Source organism: Salvia hispanica, chromosome 4 (assembly GCF_023119035.1).
Source record: "Salvia hispanica cultivar TCC Black 2014 chromosome 4, UniMelb_Shisp_WGS_1.0, whole genome shotgun sequence".
In the NCBI taxonomy this organism is placed as follows: domain Eukaryota; kingdom Viridiplantae; phylum Streptophyta; class Magnoliopsida; order Lamiales; family Lamiaceae; genus Salvia; species Salvia hispanica.
This window is the reverse complement of record NC_062968.1, coordinates 7,833,730-7,850,629: the sequence shown is the minus strand read 5'-3', so window position 1 is coordinate 7,850,629 and position 16,900 is coordinate 7,833,730. Positions and strand designations below refer to the sequence as shown.

At 38.2% G+C, this 16,900-nt stretch overlaps 4 protein-coding genes across 6 annotated transcripts; 1 reads left to right on the top strand and 3 right to left on the bottom strand.

Annotated features, from left to right (window-relative positions):
- The first annotated feature begins 1,054 nt into the window (after positions 1 to 1,054).
- Positions 1,055 to 3,010, top strand: LOC125185309 (dnaJ homolog subfamily B member 4-like). Its single transcript, XM_048081832.1, has 2 exons — positions 1,055 to 1,692; positions 2,280 to 3,010. Exons 1-2 carry the CDS (start codon positions 1,274 to 1,276, stop codon positions 2,725 to 2,727), a joined length of 867 nt encoding a protein of 288 aa, XP_047937789.1. The 5' UTR covers positions 1,055 to 1,273; the 3' UTR covers positions 2,728 to 3,010.
- A 124-nt stretch (positions 3,011 to 3,134) lies between these two features.
- On the bottom strand, positions 3,135 to 3,720 carry LOC125185310 (thioredoxin H2-like). Its single transcript, XM_048081833.1, has 3 exons — positions 3,577 to 3,720; positions 3,381 to 3,503; positions 3,135 to 3,298 (listed from the first exon to the last, which is right to left on the bottom strand). Exons 1-3 carry the CDS (start codon positions 3,718 to 3,720, stop codon positions 3,167 to 3,169), a joined length of 399 nt encoding a protein of 132 aa, XP_047937790.1. The 3' UTR covers positions 3,135 to 3,166.
- Positions 3,721 to 4,428: 708 nt separating this feature from the next.
- Positions 4,429 to 9,461, bottom strand: LOC125185308. Of its 3 annotated transcripts, none has more exons than XM_048081831.1 (5): positions 8,583 to 9,461; positions 7,597 to 7,796; positions 6,385 to 6,459; positions 5,860 to 6,261; positions 4,429 to 4,796 (listed from the first exon to the last, which is right to left on the bottom strand). In XM_048081831.1, exons 1-4 carry the CDS (start codon positions 9,280 to 9,282, stop codon positions 5,899 to 5,901), a joined length of 1,338 nt encoding a protein of 445 aa, XP_047937788.1. In that variant the 5' UTR covers positions 9,283 to 9,461; the 3' UTR covers positions 4,429 to 4,796; positions 5,860 to 5,898. The 3 variants fall into 3 exon arrangements, with proteins under 3 accessions (XP_047937788.1, XP_047937786.1, XP_047937787.1); XM_048081829.1 differs by lacking the exon at positions 4,429 to 4,796 and adding an exon at positions 5,434 to 5,777 and having other exon boundaries at positions 8,583 to 9,460; XM_048081830.1 differs by lacking the exon at positions 4,429 to 4,796 and adding an exon at positions 5,434 to 5,667 and having other exon boundaries at positions 8,583 to 9,460.
- Positions 9,462 to 14,835: 5,374 nt separating this feature from the next.
- On the bottom strand, positions 14,836 to 16,405 carry LOC125218998 (uncharacterized protein At1g27050). Its single transcript, XM_048120834.1, has 2 exons — positions 15,997 to 16,405; positions 14,836 to 15,394 (listed from the first exon to the last, which is right to left on the bottom strand). Exons 1-2 carry the CDS (start codon positions 16,333 to 16,335, stop codon positions 15,107 to 15,109), a joined length of 627 nt encoding a protein of 208 aa, XP_047976791.1. The 5' UTR covers positions 16,336 to 16,405; the 3' UTR covers positions 14,836 to 15,106.
- Between the last annotated feature and the right edge of the window lie 495 nt (positions 16,406 to 16,900).

Genomic DNA, 16,900 nt, shown 5'->3' with positions numbered 1-16,900 from the left:
TTAGTTTGTCCCATTAAAAATGAAACATTTCCTAAAATGGGAACATCTTTATCTCTACTTTTTCATTTCTCTTACTTCACTTTCTCTTCATTAACTCACAACATAACACTACATAAAAACCTATGTCAATTTCCAAAAGTTACGTATTTAATAGAACGGAGGGAGTATTAATTTGAGGTTCAATTTAATTAATAAAAGTCCAACAGATTTGACTCATTCAACCATCGACCCATCAAACCTTTGTTAAGGGAGATTAGATAGAAGGTAAATTAATTAATTAATCAATTTCGGTCAATAAGAAAAAGGAAAAATAGAGAAAAATGGATAAGATAAAATATTAAACATAAAAACTAAAATATCCTTTAAAACTAAAAAGGGCAAAAATATTTAAAAATAAGGCAAAAGTATCTTAAATGTAGTTAAATCTTTATATCTCTTTAATGGCTATTGACACCTAATATTATAAAAATTTTCATAAATTTGTTCTTCTTCACAAATAATTGTTAAATTTTTCCTACCAATGACAAAGTCCGACTATATTTAATTTGTTCTTATATGACATAAAACAATGTTACTATTGAAAAATGATAGTGATATGATTACAAAGTCACAAAAAGTCAGTTATGATAATCAATCTTATTTTAATATAATTGGATTTTTCGCCGACGGAAAAAATTCAACAACTATTTAAGTTTATCACTCCATATTCCAAATTCAAAGTTTATGTAAAAAATTACTCCCTTCGTCCCAAGATATTAGATCAACTTTCCTTTTTGGGATGTCCCAACATATTAGACTCATTTCCTTTTTTAGCAAAAAGCATCTATCTTATTTTATTCTCCACCTACTTTTTTCTCTCTTCTCTCCCCTACTTTTTCCCCCTCTCATACTTTACTCTATCCACTTTAACTACTTAAATATCAATTCCTTAAATCATGTGCCCAAAAGAAGTGAGTCTAATACTCTGGGACGGAGGGAGTATCTTTTTTGAAAAGTTTCGTCCTTAAATCCTCCAATGATATATTGTTAAGGAATTTTGAGTGTATAACTACACCCATGCATAAGTATAATTAAATGAAAATAATATGGTTGCTTAAAAAGAGTAGAGATTTAGTTTGTGGTTACTTTTGTTAATCTGGTGAACGTTCTCTCCTAACTGTAATCTCAGAATCTCAAAACGCCTGTCATTTTCAAAATTATTCCGATTACTCGCCGGAAAATATCGCTGATCCATTTCACCCGAATTGATCTTTCTCTCGCAATTCAGTTGGAAATGGGGGTTGATTACTACAACATACTGAAAGTATCGAGAAACGCGAGGGACGAAGATTTGAAGAAATCGTACAAGAGATTGGCGATGAAATGGCACCCGGACAAGAACGCACTCAACACTCAAGAAGCGGAGGCCAAATTCAAGCAGATTAGCGAGGCCTACGATGTTCTCAGCGATTCGCAGAAGCGGCAGATCTACGACTTGTACGGCGAGGAGGGCCTCAAATCGGGCCTCTACGCCCCGCCTACCGATGTTTATAAGTTCAGCCCTAGAGATGCAGAGGATATTTTTGAGGAGTTTTTTGGTGGGCTGAGGAAGGCCGCGGTGATGGAGACTAAGCTGCCGTGTAGTTTGGAGGAGTTGTATAAAGGCTCGAGGAGGAAGATGAAGATATCAAGAATCGTTCTTGATGGCTCAGGGTAGGTGCTTTTTTTCAGTTTTTTTGGTTGATTTTTGATTTTTTGCTGTAATCTAATGAGAATTGTGTGGGATTTTGTGGTAAATTTTGTTTGCTTGTGAATGTTTTTTTTTCCTGAGTAGTAATGTGTTGGTTAAGAATGAGATGCTTGCTTTTTTTATATGGTTAATTGATTGATATGCTTTCTATTGTACTAATGTTATTGGCTTTGGGAATATTGGGTTTTTGCCTTCTTATGATTGAGGTGTGGATGAGCTAACTGCTGAGAGAGGTAAAGGTTTTCCTTTGTGTTTGTCTTGATTATCTATTTTGAGCATAAAAAAAAAGGTTTTGAAGGAATAGATTTCTTGTTTTAGGTGGTGCTGGATGGTTGGCATAGATGAGCTAAACTTTGCTTCATGTTAGTAGTTTAAATGCTGTTGTCGTAGTATATGTTTTCCACCCGCTTTTCGAGTCCAAATAGCGTTCGATTCATAAACAAATTTGTCAGGATGCAATGAATTCTTAACCAGAAACGTGATGACAAGTGTTTGCATTCCTTTTGTTGCGTTCTTGTTTTTATGTGAGCGTCGTGTCATCTTATTGCAGCAAGCCCGCCACGGTTGAAGAGGTTCTATCCATACACATCAAGCCCGGTTGGAAGAAGGGTACCAAGATTACGTTCCCTGAGAAAGGGAACCATGAAGCTGGGGCTGCCCCGGGAGACCTAATCTTCGTTGTGGATGAGAAGCCCCATCAGGTTTTCAAAAGGGACGGCAATGATCTGATAATCCACCTAAAGATCTCTTTACTCGATGCTCTCACGGGAAAGACTTTCAAAATTTCAACACTAGACGGGCGAGACCTCACTGTCTCAGTGTCGGATATCGTAAAACCTAGCTATGAAATGTTGATCCAGAATGAGGGCATGCCTATATCGAAAGAACCAGGCAAACACGGAGACCTACGGATCAAGTTTGACATCAAGTTCCCCTCGAGGCTCACGGCTGATCAAAAATCGGACCTAAGGAGGGTCTTGGGCAAGAGATCCGGTTAGTTCTGGGGTCAATTGGAATGCTTATTAATTACTCTTGTTAACTTGATGTATATTCTTGAACCATTTTATTTTCGGAGAAATATATGTTCTTGTGCATAGTAGGATAAACAGATTGAGGCTGGTTTCCTTTTCATGTTTAGCCAATATCTTTTAGCTCAGATATTGATGTGAAAATCTGTAAAAATGCAATATTTCTGTGTAATTTTGTTTCAAACTATATATCTTGATTTATTGGTTATTTGGAGATGTCACTTTTGATCAAATAAAACTGTTTCCTTCAGCATTTTTTTGGCCACATCTAACATTTATTAGAAACATATGGATTGAACTGCTCGACTCATAAACGACGGTGTTAAGGCCAGATGGCCTGCAGACGAGCATATAGCTTTGTTTCAAGCTCGAGTTCTTGAAAACTCACTAGAGCTACTATGTTCTGTGTTTAGATTCTATGCTTGTCAATCTTCTTCCTCAGGTCTTCCTTCTTGGCTCCAACAACCTTATCGACCTCTTTCCCTCTCTTTATCAGCACAAAAGTCGGCATTGTCTGAACCCCGAATTCCTGTGCCACATCCTGTTTCATATAATTGCAGAAAGATCAGTTTTTAGACATATGTGACTAGATTTTTAACTGAAAAGGACAGGCTATATCATACGTCCAACTCATCAACATCAATCTTGATGAAGTCCACGTCTGTGTATGTTTCTGCAAATTCGTTTACTGCAGGTTGAATATACTGGCAGGGCCCGCACCATGCTGCCGTGAAATCAACAACGAGCTTTCAACACGAGAGGAACTGTTAGAAGCTCACACGATTACAGGTAATCAATTTAGCAAGCCACATCACTTACCAGTTTTGGGGTCAGTTTCGAGGCTTCAAAGTGGATTTTCCAGGTCTTTGACGAGTGGAACGCGACTACCTGGCCTTTCCTCGTCGTTGATCTGTAAGTTCTTGCAGGTGAAGTCCCATAACCGGTGGAAGCTCCAACTCCCATCTTTTTCTTCTTCACAAATGTGGTTAGCTAACTTGATCTCTTTTTTGCTTTTTCTGTTGAATGTATATTTTGGTTTGAATTGAGGCTTGCTAGTAATGCTTATTTTTATAGTGGTTGATAATCCACTTTTTCCATGCAGAATATGTTCTTGAATAGACTTCTTTTATGTTGATGGCTTCTCTATTGATCACGGGAAATATAATATGGTTTTATTTGTAATCTATTTTTCAGAAAGAAAAAAAAGGCCCAAAATCATTGTGTGGTACTCTTTATTCTAATATTCTTATAGTAAGTTATATATTTAAATTTTTTATTTTAATAGAGCGCATGGAACCAGTCGTTGCTGCAAGTGTTAAAATAATCTGATGGGATTTTAATTATTATAGAGTATTTTTTAAGTAGGAATAAGAACAAATGAAGTATAAATGCATAATCATACTACTAGTATATTGGAATGGAGAGAATAAGCATATGTAGGTTTGGTTTGGTTTGGTTTGGTTAGTATTCGTACGAGGATAGTTATCTTGAATCCATCAAACGACGTGAGAGTCGGGTCAACTTACCTATGTGATTCCTTTTTTATCTTCAGTTTTACCTTGATGTGGTTTTAGCTCAATCTTAACTGAAACTCACAATCTCACCGATCGGCACCGATCAAACAATGCGCAATAGATCAACTTCACACGAAATAGAACTCACAATCACGAATGATAGGAATAGAAGAGGATTTTGATTGAATATAAGAAGTAACAATATAATGGGAAAGAGAGAATTGAACGAGAGAACTGCTTCGGATCTACGATCCTTGGCCTATGACAATCACACAAATAACATGCCTAGAAAGATGGTGGCCGATCCTTTTATAGTTGCCAACATGTGCCATGCCACTTCACGCGTCCCATGCCATCCACGTGCACTTAACCACCTTACCATAACCGCTTTACCAGTTCATCGCCATCTGCCACCTCACCGCCAACCTCTCTGCCAGCTCATCATCACCAACGGCCTTATTCTATCCTTGCCTCGTTTATTAAGTACTTAACATCCTATTCTTACGTTGCATGCCGCACCGAACCCTCCACGGTCGTACATGCAACATTTACGTGATGAGAAGGTGTCAGTGGAATTCAACTAATTGATCTTTTCATGGAGCAACTATAGTAAATTAAAAGTAGAATTTGTTTTTTACTTATGGAAGAAGAATTGAAAAAAACCATGAGGTTGACAAAAATGAAACACAAATATACAACCCAATATGTGCCATGTGAGTGCAATAGGAGTATTGTGTGCGCGCGCGCATTAGTAGATATATAAACAACTTAAAATAATGTATATAAGTATTTAAATTAGTGTTAAATTTTGGTTGATGAGTAAATGAGTAAAACTTAAAAATGATTTCATCGTAGTTGGTCAAGGAATATGTATTAGATGATACAATACCTACTAAATGGAGAGCAACGAATAATAAGTTGGATGTATTATGATATGAGGTAGAAAATTACGAACCACAAGAATTTAGTAACTCAAATGAATATAAAGATCTAAACCTTTTGTGCTTAATAATGATGATTGCCCACCACTAACACTTCATTATTCCTCTCTTTCCCTTTTCTATTTTATCACCAGAAATCAAGTTTAGATGTTAGGAATCAAACATATTGCTATTCCCCCTAAAGCTGATAAAATAAAGTGTAGGATACAAGCTACACAATATTTAAGAAACCTATTTCAACAATTCTCAAACCTTAGATAATATTCGTCAGTGGTGGCTAAAAAACATACTACTAATAAAACAGAAAAAACATAGAGTAACAAAACACAATAGAGCTAGCCAAATTGCTACCAGCTGCATCCTATTTGAGCCAATTGATATTCTCTGGTGTATAGCACTAACCACCAAAGCAACGATATCTCGAATAAACGCGCAAAATGCGTGCGTGTGTTGGCCTGATAATAGAGTGGTTAACGTCAAATACCAAAGGTCTCGGGTGAGTCAGTCCACCATTAGTTTTCAAAAAAGATTTCATTTACTGACCATTGTGTACTTCCACATTAAACTACAAAAAAAGGTGCAAAGGTTTCCATGATACTACTACCAAATAGTCCTTCATCGATAAGAAAACGACTTTAAAAACTTACCCCAAAACAAGAAAACCAATGTGCACCCGTTAACAAGATCTAGGATGCAGTTTGAGCGCTGCCAGGCGGGCCCTGGTAACTGAAGTTTCCACCCATACCCCTGCCGCCTCGGCCTCTGTAGTTATAATGGTTCCTTGGCTGGTAGCCACCAGGCTGATCATAGAACTGGCTACGGCCATTTTGATAGCCTCCCCTACTGCCCCCTCGCCCTCCACGGCCATTACTGTACCCTCTACGGCCACCGCCACCACGGCCACCTCTGTAGTTCTGATATGGCTTACGAGGGCCGTGATGTTGCTCCTTCATGTCCGCGTCTGTCAAGTCTTGATAAGCATCACCATCAGGTATGCCATGCTCTGTTTGGGCCTGATCTTCTGATTGATTTTCTACCTCTATTCCTCCCTAAGACCAACATGGTGGAGCATCATTGAATGGTCAGGTAGATATAATAAGCGAAACAGAGAACAAAATCCATGTGAATACCTAAGCTAGCTGAACACTTGTATTAAGAGGGAAAAAGACTACCTGTTGAAGTTCTTCAATTTGTCCAGCTTCATCAACATATGTTTCATTGTTGTGCGAATTGGGAGATTGTTCTTCCTGAAAGACAAGGTTCTATAAATGTGATGCAAAGGAAAAGAACATTACAACTAATAGCAAATGATAAATATAAAGACCAATTTATAAATATCTTCCTAGGGTTGAAGGAGTACAAGTTCTGGCAGATAGTCTCATATCTACTCATAATTCGCTCATTTTGTACTAGATAAAAAAAATGTGCAAGAAAAGGACCCACTTCTCAGTTCTCACTACCATAGTGACGAAGATATTCTATTTGTGAGTTTTTGAATAGGTATTGAAATGAAAAAAATTAAATAAAAGGATTTAAAGATAAATTCATATGGTAACATAATGGCTGTCAAGATTCCTAGTCAAACTCTCTTGTCTGCTCTTTTACTGGTGGAGGATTTGATTGATAGTCTGAATTTTGGATGATATGGCGAGATTTGAATGGTTGATATTTGATACTAATCCAGAAACAGTTTGGTATTTAAACTGATATTGCCCCAATTATACAAGGTCATTTGAGATTCAACAGGCAGAACCTCAGTCCTGATGCGATTTGTGAAGGATTATTCAAAGATTCTTTCAGCAGCAACAACCATACATTTCTAAGACACCTACTTGATCAATTTCATGATACTCAAGATTTACTAGCTTAGAAATTTCCTAGATGACATAAGAGAGGCTTCAGAGGCTCTTAGCTATAGTTTATCAAGAATTCCAACATTTTATTGCACAAAGAATGATGAACCGCAAACAATACCATATACAATTTCAGCATCCTTAAATAGAACTTCCAATTGTACAGACAAAACTAGGACAGTGGAGCAATGCATACATATATGATGTATCATTATGATTTGTGATTAATGAAGGATTATTCAAAGATTCTTTCAGCAGCAACAACCATACATTTCTAAGACACCTACTTGATCAATTTCATGATACTCAAGATTTACTAGCTTATAAATTTCCTAGATGACATAATAGAGGCTTCAGAGGCTCTTAGCTGTAGTTTATCAAGAATTCCAACATTTTATTGCACAAAGAATGATGAACCGCAAACAATACCATATACAATTTCAACATCCTTGAACAGAACTTCCAATGTTACAGACAAAACTAGGACAGTGGAGCAATGCATACATAAATGATGTATCATTATGATTTTACCTCTTGGTGAAACTCAGTAACCGATGCTTCAACTGTGATGGGCATGCTGACTTGAGGAACAACAGAACCATGGACAGATGGCACCTGAAAAGTATAATTTCCAGCAGCAGCAGCCACTTCAACTGGAGCTTTTATTTCTGGAGTAGTTGTAAAGTAGTCCGAAGCCATGATTTTGTTTAACTTTTCCCTCAATCCAGTATCTAAAATAACCCATGTGAGTGAAAATGTAGACTGGATCTTAAGGATACATCATTTTGCATAGTCCAAAATGTTATGAAAAATAAACTTCAACAACAAAATTTTAAAGCATAACAGAATCAAGGTATCAACAGAAAAATCACTTTCAGGACAGAATCAAAGTACAAGCAAGAAAATCATGTTACAGGAAATAAGGAACCAACACACAAATCACATTACAAGACAAAATCAAGGCACCAGGAACAAACTTATTACAGGACATACTCAAGGTACTAGCAACAAAATCCTATTACAGGATAAAATCAATGTATCATCTACATAATCACATTCTAAGAAAACAATCAAGAAACATAGCAAGAGCAGCATCAGGTAATATTACAGTAGTAGTAACACTTAATTCAGTATCCATACAGATAGATAGAGGAACACACGCAAATATGACTGCCAAGATACAAGTATAGTTGAAATGGCATTAGCTTCTTAAATGATTAACAACACAATGCAGTACTTTGACCAATAAGTGAAAACAATACTGATAATGCCAATCAAAACCAATTTAATATCACACATCACAATATATCCACAAATACTAGCTATATTGTTATAATGCAAGGAAACATCCCTATGTAAATGATTACTCAAATATATCACAATTGCAAGACATTGATTACTAGTAAAAAAAATAGATATAACTTCAACCAAAATTAGAATCTACTATGCCAAGCAATCACAAACGATAAACAAATCAAGAGCAAATGGCACAAACAGTGATTGCAAAGTGTTCATACAAGTGATATTTGACCCTGGCTCGATCGGTTGGTCCGCATTGGCAAGCCACAGCTTAGCACGCTCCACACACTTCTCCAGCGAGTCCTTGTGAGACAAGCTCTGATTCACCGGCCGTGAAATCAACAAACCCCCAACCGTCGCAATCACGTCCAAATCCGACTCTTTGAGAGGATCACCAGCAGCATCATCATCGGTAACGTAATCGTAGGTCAAGCAGCAATTCCTCTCGTGCGTCCTCGTCAGCATGTTATCATTCGCCCTAATTAGAGTCTGCACATCGAAAATGCTACCAAAATAGAGCAGATTTAGCAGATCAGAAACCAAAGAAGTGTCTCCGATCCGTTCCTTCCCCTCCGGCTCGGCAGCAGTGTCTCCATCGTTCGCGACTTCGGAGGACGAGCTATCGGTTTTGTGGCTGTTCTTCGTGAGAACAAGCTCAATTTCCTGATCGACGGCGAGGAGGAGCGGCTGGCGGATTTTCTCGAGCTCGTCAATGCCGGCGACGATGTAGGGTTTGGAGCGGAGTGTTTCCTCCTGCTCTTTGTTGAGAGTTTTTCCCTGCGCGCGAGAATCCTCCATCTGCGAGATGCGGTTGAGCTTCTTCCGCAGCGCGCGGAGGCGCTTGTTGATTAGATTGAGGACTGGTCCCTCGTTGGCGATTTCGGATAGAGACGGAGCTGGAGCCGCCGCCGCCGCCATTTCCGGGCGTAGAAGGGAGAGTAGAAGCGAGGAGGTTAGGGTTTAGCGCCGCCGCGGGCAGCAGAAGGGGGCGAGGCGAGAAAAGGGCGGGAGGAGGAGAAGGCGTGGAGTTGGGATTCAATCAGTAGTAGAAGCGGCGGTAGGGTAAAGAGAGAGAGGGATTGGTGAGTCGATTTTTATTCAGTGTTTTTGGAAGGGTAGTGAGGTCAATGTATAAGTCAATTATGGATATATTTAACCGATTATATTGCTTATTACCCCGATTTGTGTGTGCATTGAAAAACAAAAAATATATAATTTGATTGTAGATTGCAAGTTAGATTAGGCATAACATATACCTCTTCCATTTCATAGTATTGAATGCGTTTCTTTTTGGCACGGAAATTAAGAAAATTGTGTTAGATGAATTAAGTAAAAGGAGAATAAAGTGAAAAATGTAAAAGGTAGAGAGATGAAGAGAAAAAAAAGTAAGAGAGAATAACGTAGGTGTGAAAAAATGTGTTGACTTTTACTAAAAAAGAAAATGACTCTATTACTATGGAATGTACCAAAATGGCAAAATGACTCTATTCTATGAAACGGATGAAGTACATTTAATCAATTATACTCTTTATTTCTACGATTTGTGTGCATCTAAAAACAAAAATTATACCAACAGATTGCAGTGCAGTTTGCAGCGCGGAGCTGTGGTGACCTTGAGATCACTCAAACCCCGCCACTCGATGGGAGACTTTCGGCCGTAATCCGCAAACCCTGTCAAACAGTATATTTGCACCTTAGATTAGGCATAAAAAACATATAAAAACAAAAATATTGCTTAGATTAGGCATAACATATACTCCCTTCGTCCGCGAATAAGAGTCGTTTTTCTGTTTTAGTCCGTCCGCGAATAAGAGTCTCGGTTCACTTTTACCATAAATGGTAATAGGGTCTCACCTTTCACTAACTCATTCCACTCACATTCCACTCACAAGTGGTATTCCTATTTCACTAACTTTTTTTCCACACACTTTTTTTCACATTTTTTTAAACTCGTGCGCCTATGAATGAGACTCCTAATGACAGACGGAGGAAGTGGTATTTAACCAATTATACTGCTTATTTCGAGATTTGTGTGTGAATCTAAAAAACAAAATTTACGTAACCTGATTGTAAGATTGCAAGTTAGATTAGTGATAACTTAAAATTTGCACAAATTTCGAGATTTGTGGATTGACCATCTCAGATTGGGCTCAAAGCAACAGTGCACAACTGCGCCATCCGCACATACCTTAGGGCTTAGAGCATCCCATCCATGAAAGAGCATGGATGTGAGACCGGAGTACCGGACCAATATTTATTTATTTTTAATACCTTACTCTTTCGCAAGAGTAATGACACTCACATTCTTGTTCTTCCGCAATCTTAAGGGTTCCACCATTCTATTATTTAAATACTTTAATTACGAAATATATTTCCACAATATTAAAATGCATTCAAAATATCTGAACTACTATTAGAAATTACTCCCTCCGTCGCGGCTAAGATGACATATTGCTTAGTCGGCACGAGATTTTAGGAATTATTGGTTAAAGTATTTAATTGGAGAGAGAATGTGGATGGAAGTATTAAAGTAGAGAGATAAAGAAAGATGAATATTTTAATAGGGGTGAGAAAAAGTGGTTGAGTGTATTAATTGGAGAGATAAAGTTACCAAAAAAGGAAATGTGTCATCTTAGTTGGGACAAACTAAAAAGGAAAATGTGTCATCTTAAGCGGGACGGAGGGAGTACTAAAAAATTAAAATCCTAAAAATTAAAATTTACATACTTAAAATCCTAAAAATTAAAAATTACATAATTAAAATCCTAAAAATTAAAAACTACATCAGTAGAAATTTAAAGAAGACTAGTTCGATGGCGGCGGGGGAATCCCCAATTGCTGTCGGAGGGTTCGTATCCTCCAGTGAGCATCTTTTTGCTCGGCAGTCATCCGAGACGTATCGGCGTTAATGACGTTAGTCAAAATGACCAATAACGTGTTGGGGTTTGGAGGCATTGCAGGGGGTGGAGGCAGCACAAAGGGAGCGGGAGCGGAAGTCGTCGCCGTTTTCCTTCTCGACGGCCGGCGTTGTGAACCGCTCGAGCTGGCATCAAAGCTATCCAAGTGAGCTCCGATAAGTTGGCTTGCCACCTCGTCCTCGCCAACGTCGGATAGCGACCTCGACCTTTAGCAGGAGGAGTTGGAGGAGGATTGGACGCCTCCCTTATACTTCGGAAGATGACACACCTTCTGCCAAGTGTTGAGATGCTTGAATGGTTTGTAATGTATTGTTTGGTAGGCTGACATGGGGGTCGTGATGATGTCGACCTCGTTGGTGCCGCTCCCTGCCTACCGCGGTTACTCGAGGTAATACCCCTGGAACTTTTGGATTTCTTCGTTAGCTCTTCTGATGACATTGCACACCATACTCTCAGTGCGCTCCACTGTTCCAGCCGTTAGGTCGGCATTGTACCAGCGAGTGACGCAGTACCAAAACCTCTCCCCGGTTTGGTTCATGCGTACCTCCGCATCTTGGGAGATCGCGACATATGCATCGCATATCTTCTCCATCTCGGGCGGAGAGTATAGGTGCGGACATTGGGGTCACCGACACTGCCACGGGTACGGACACGGACACCACGATCACCGTGACTGCCAGAAGCGCCCTCCGGAATTTGGGACAACAGTTGCGTCGAGCGCTCCCTCCTGATCTGTGTTCAGGTGCCCACCCGTATTGCCTATCGAGGGCATCTTGCATGTCCACCGGATAAGGCCGGTAGCCACCCGAAATTTGCGAACCTTGGGTAAGAGGAGGGGGCGAGATATTCTTATCTGGCGAAGGGAATGGCGAACTGCCGAGCAATCGTGGTTCCATCCGCAGGAGTAGGATGGGTGTTCACCGGAGCCGGACATATTTGCAAGAGAGAAAGAGTGAGAATTTAGAGAAAATGAGATTGATGACAGAGTTGTTTGGTGTAGTGTGGTATGATTTTTTGTGTTGAAATTAGGGGTATTTATAGATGAAAATGTGATTTTTGGGATAAAAATAATGAAAAATAAATTAAAAGTGAGATAAAACTGATATATTTTATTGGGAAGTGAGAAAATAAATTTTTTTATTTAAATATGAAAAATCAGATTTTTTGAATTAAAAAAAAAAAAATATATATATATATATATATATATATATATATATGAAAAATGCCAACGGCATTGCCGTTGGCGAATCACAATGCGTCGGCACGGTGGGTGCTCGTTGCGACGAGCACCTCTGTGGATGCTCTTAACAACTCGATTTTTCAAATTATTGGCGTAGCATTTTGAAATATATTTTCTTTTAATTTTTAGAAAATCCCAAAATCAAAATTTTAAAATAGTATTCTTTTTAATGTAAAAAGAGTAAAGTATGAGAGATGGAAAAATAGAGGTGTGAAAAGAATAAAGTAGGTGAAAAATAAAATTAGAGAGAAGAATTTTTGCTTAAAAATAAAATGACTAACTTATGGTGGTTGGACATCTAAAAACTGGAAATGACTCGCTTAAGTATGACAGACAAAATAGTACGTAACAAAGAATTTAATATTTTAATTACATGGTTGCAATTTATACGAAATAACAAAGAATTTGATGTGAACAGTTGTCTTGTTGTCCATAAATATAAAGGAAAAACATAAGGATGTCAATTTTGGACCCGACACGATAATCAGACACAAATCAGCATGAAAATAATGGGTTCTGGTCAAGTCTTATTAGGTTTGTGTACTTATTGGTTAACCCTTTAAGAACCTGAAAATTTTGGGTTGATTGTGGGTTCGATACAGATAATCCATTAAGAAATAATATTACTATTATTTTTTATTTAATTTCTTGTTAATCAAATTTTAATAGTGGAAAATAAATTTTTATCATGTAAATCAAGTTTAAAATTAGATTTAATCATGATGTATTAACAAGTTTTAATCGTGAAATATCGAATTCGAGGCATTATCGTGTCGTGTCAACCCATATTATATCGTGGCTCAAAAGTAAATTGTACTCACTCCGTCCAGAATAAGAGTTATTTTGTCACGACACAAGTTTTAAAAAATGTAAAGAAAAGTGGATTGATTAAGTTAGGGCAATATGGATTCCACTTATATATATTAGTTGTATAATAAAATGTGAATGAAATAAGTTGTTGGAATGTGGGGACTACTTACCATTTATGGTAATAGTGAATTAATACTCCTAATTAATACTCCTACTCATGGATGGACAGAAAAAGCAAAAAGCACGACTCTTATTTAGGGACGAAGTATGATGTAGAATTTCAACTGGTTTGGATTATGGATGATCTCAGAAAAATTCCCTCTAAAACCAACAAAATAATCTTTCGCAATACATAAGAGCATCTCCAATGGTAGGCTAGCCACCGGCTAGCCGATTGACGTGGCTAGCCGATCGGCTAGCCGAACCATTAGAGTAGGCTAGTCGAATTTCGGCGAAAAAATCGGCGTGGGCTAGCCGATCGCGTGTGGCTGGGCCGATGCGCCGGCCGCCATTGTGGCGGCCCGATCGCTGTTGTAGCGCTATTTTTTAATTTTTGTTTAATTCTTTTTTTTTAATTCTTTTTTTTTTAATTTTTGAAAAACTATATAAATCACGATTTTCTCTATCTCTAAATTTCTGTACAAGAGCAACATCTAGCGATGGACAACAACAACTAGCCCAATACAAAATTAAGACCTAAAACAAAAACAGCGATACCCCCGTTCGGCTAGCGGCAAACTATAACGGATTCAAGGCATACTAACATTTTTAATGTATTTTTTTAATAAATTAGTGAGGAGTAGAATGGGGCGGTGGCTCGTGTGTGGAAGCCCGGATTTTTTTTTATTATGTAATTTTTTTGATTTTTAGTTAATGTACTTTTTTTTTAAAAATAAAATTAATGAATTTTCCAGTATATGTCTATTTTTGAAAAACTATATAAATGCGATTTTCTCTATCTCTAAATTTCTCGTATACAAGAGCAACATCTAGCGATTGACAACAACAACTAGCCCAATACAAAATTAAGACCTAAAACAAAAACATGTCGATACCCCCGTTCGGCTAGCGGCAAACTATAACTGATTCAAGGCATACTAACATTTTTAATGTATTTTTTTAATAAATTAGTGAGGAGTAGAGTGGGGCGGTGGCTCGTGTGTGGAAGCCCGATTTTTTTTTATTATGTAATTTTTTTGATTTTTAGTTAATGTACTTTTTTTTAAAAATAAAATTAATGAATTTTCCCGTATATGTCTCGTAAATTTAATTCGGTAATTTAATCGTGATTTTAATTTTTTAAATGTAGTATATTTTGAATTATTTTTATTGCGGCGGGCCTAAATCTGATGTGGCAGGTAGATTTTTTAGTGCTGCTGACGTGGCAGGGGAGAGAATGGCTAGCCTATTGCTGGCCTATTGCTTGCCTATGTACCATTGGAGATGCTCTAAACATTTAAAAAGAGAGAAGAAAAAAAAGACACTAATACAAGAGAAAGGGTATATCTTAACAAGGAAAAACATTACCAACTTACTCAAGTATGCGGGTCGAATCAGGTATTATCGTTACATTAGACATATATCCTATTCCTAACAAAAGAGAATCAGAATAGCAAGACTGCAAGAGGACTGGATGAAAGCTACACACACATACAACCTACACTCAATGATCTTCGACAGAGTCTCACTTAATTCATAACTAAACCAGCAATGCTATAAATTCTTGGTTTATATGTTTACAACAAGGGAGATTCCGATATGCCCTTTTCAAGAATCACAATATATCATCATAAGCAACAATTTCCCTGCCCCTGAAAGTACCTGAACCACCACCAACAGCAGCAGCAACATTAAGCCCATCATTGTTGTTGGGGCTGCTATTTGTGGCCTCGTTGCCACCTCTCTCGTCTCGAGGATTCACTATAGCTGACCCCAGCTTGTTACCTCTTCCATGCCTGCGGAGGGGCATTTCGGGCCTCACTAGCCTAGACGACAGCCCTTCCTTCCTGCCAACTCCCCCCTCCTGCTGTGAAACTGGATTAGTTGCCCACATCACCTGAACCTTCACAACACAACAGTTCGGCATCAACCACACTTAGGTCATACATAATTACTACTATTAAATTTGCTCTACGAAAACCATCACATTCCACATCTACACCAATTTCTAATCTCCCCTCACACACACAGAAAGTTCAGAAGAAAAAGCTTTTCGATAAATCCCGATTGGCTAAATTCCCAATTTCCAATTTTGACGCACACACACAGAATGTAGAACACAAACTACATAAGATCTTTCTTGGATCCATTAACTGGCTAAAATCAGTTCAATAGCTTTTCAATAAAGCACAAAATTTTCAGTCTCCACACACACAAAATGCAGAACACGCTGTTCTTACTTGCATTTCTTTACTAGCTAAAATCAGAAAATTAGCTTTTGAAAAAAAAAACCTAGTTAGCTAATTCTCAATTTTTAATCTCCCTCGCTCACACTCACATACACATACAAACAATGAAAAGACAAGTTTATTTCTTGAACCGATTCACCAACCACAACCAGTTTAACTTTAACAGCTCATCAACAAACCCCAATTAGCTACAGCAGACGCATCAAGAAATCGGTTCGAATCAAGACTTAATAAAAGAGAGAAAGAGGGAGCATACTGGAGTGGAATGTAGGGAAACGGGAAAACTGGAATCAAGGGCCGCATCGACGGCGGATTGGGCGGCCTCGTTGGATCTGAAATTGATGTAAGCAACTCCATCAGGCTCCATCCGGGTCCGCGATATGGGGCCGTACACTTCGAACCTCGATTTGAGGTCGAGCACGGAGCACTCCGGGGGCACGCCGATCACCACCACCGACGTCGGCACTTTAGCGGCGGCGGGCTTGGAATTGGCGTCGGCATCGTCCGCGTCGAGGGTGAGCGGGCGGCGACGCTTCGGCAGAGAATAAGGGGCATGGCGGGAGTAGTAGGGCTTCTCTCTCTTCCTGCTATTCATGGCTGGAGTCAATTTCAGTTTCGTTTTTCCCCCTTTCTTTCCCAATCTAGGGATTAGGGTTTAAGTTGAAACGATGAGTACCAATCATTTTCAACATTGTTAAGTGTATTTGGTTTGTAAGATAAAATAATATTTACTTAGAGTAACTTCAATGGAAGAAGGTAAATGAAAAGGGTATATCATGCTTATACCTTCTCAAAAAGTGCAATATACTTTTTTAAAAAGCAATCAACTCCAAGGATAAAAGGTATATAGAAAGGTATATCATTTAAAAAAAATAAAATAATAGTACAAGATGCATTAAAAAACATAAAGTGTAATACCTTCTCAAATACCTACCCCTTGGAGAATGATTTTTTATGAAAAGAAGGTAAATATGGTAGTTATATGATTTTACCTCTCCATCAATAGAGAGGTAAAGATACCTCTTCAAAATGGGAAAAGGTATAATACCTTCTCAAATACCTCTCCCCTTGGAAAATGATTTTTCATGAAGAAAAGGTAAATATGGTAGTTATATGACTATACCCCTTCATTTACCTCTCCCCTTGGAGATGCTCTTAGA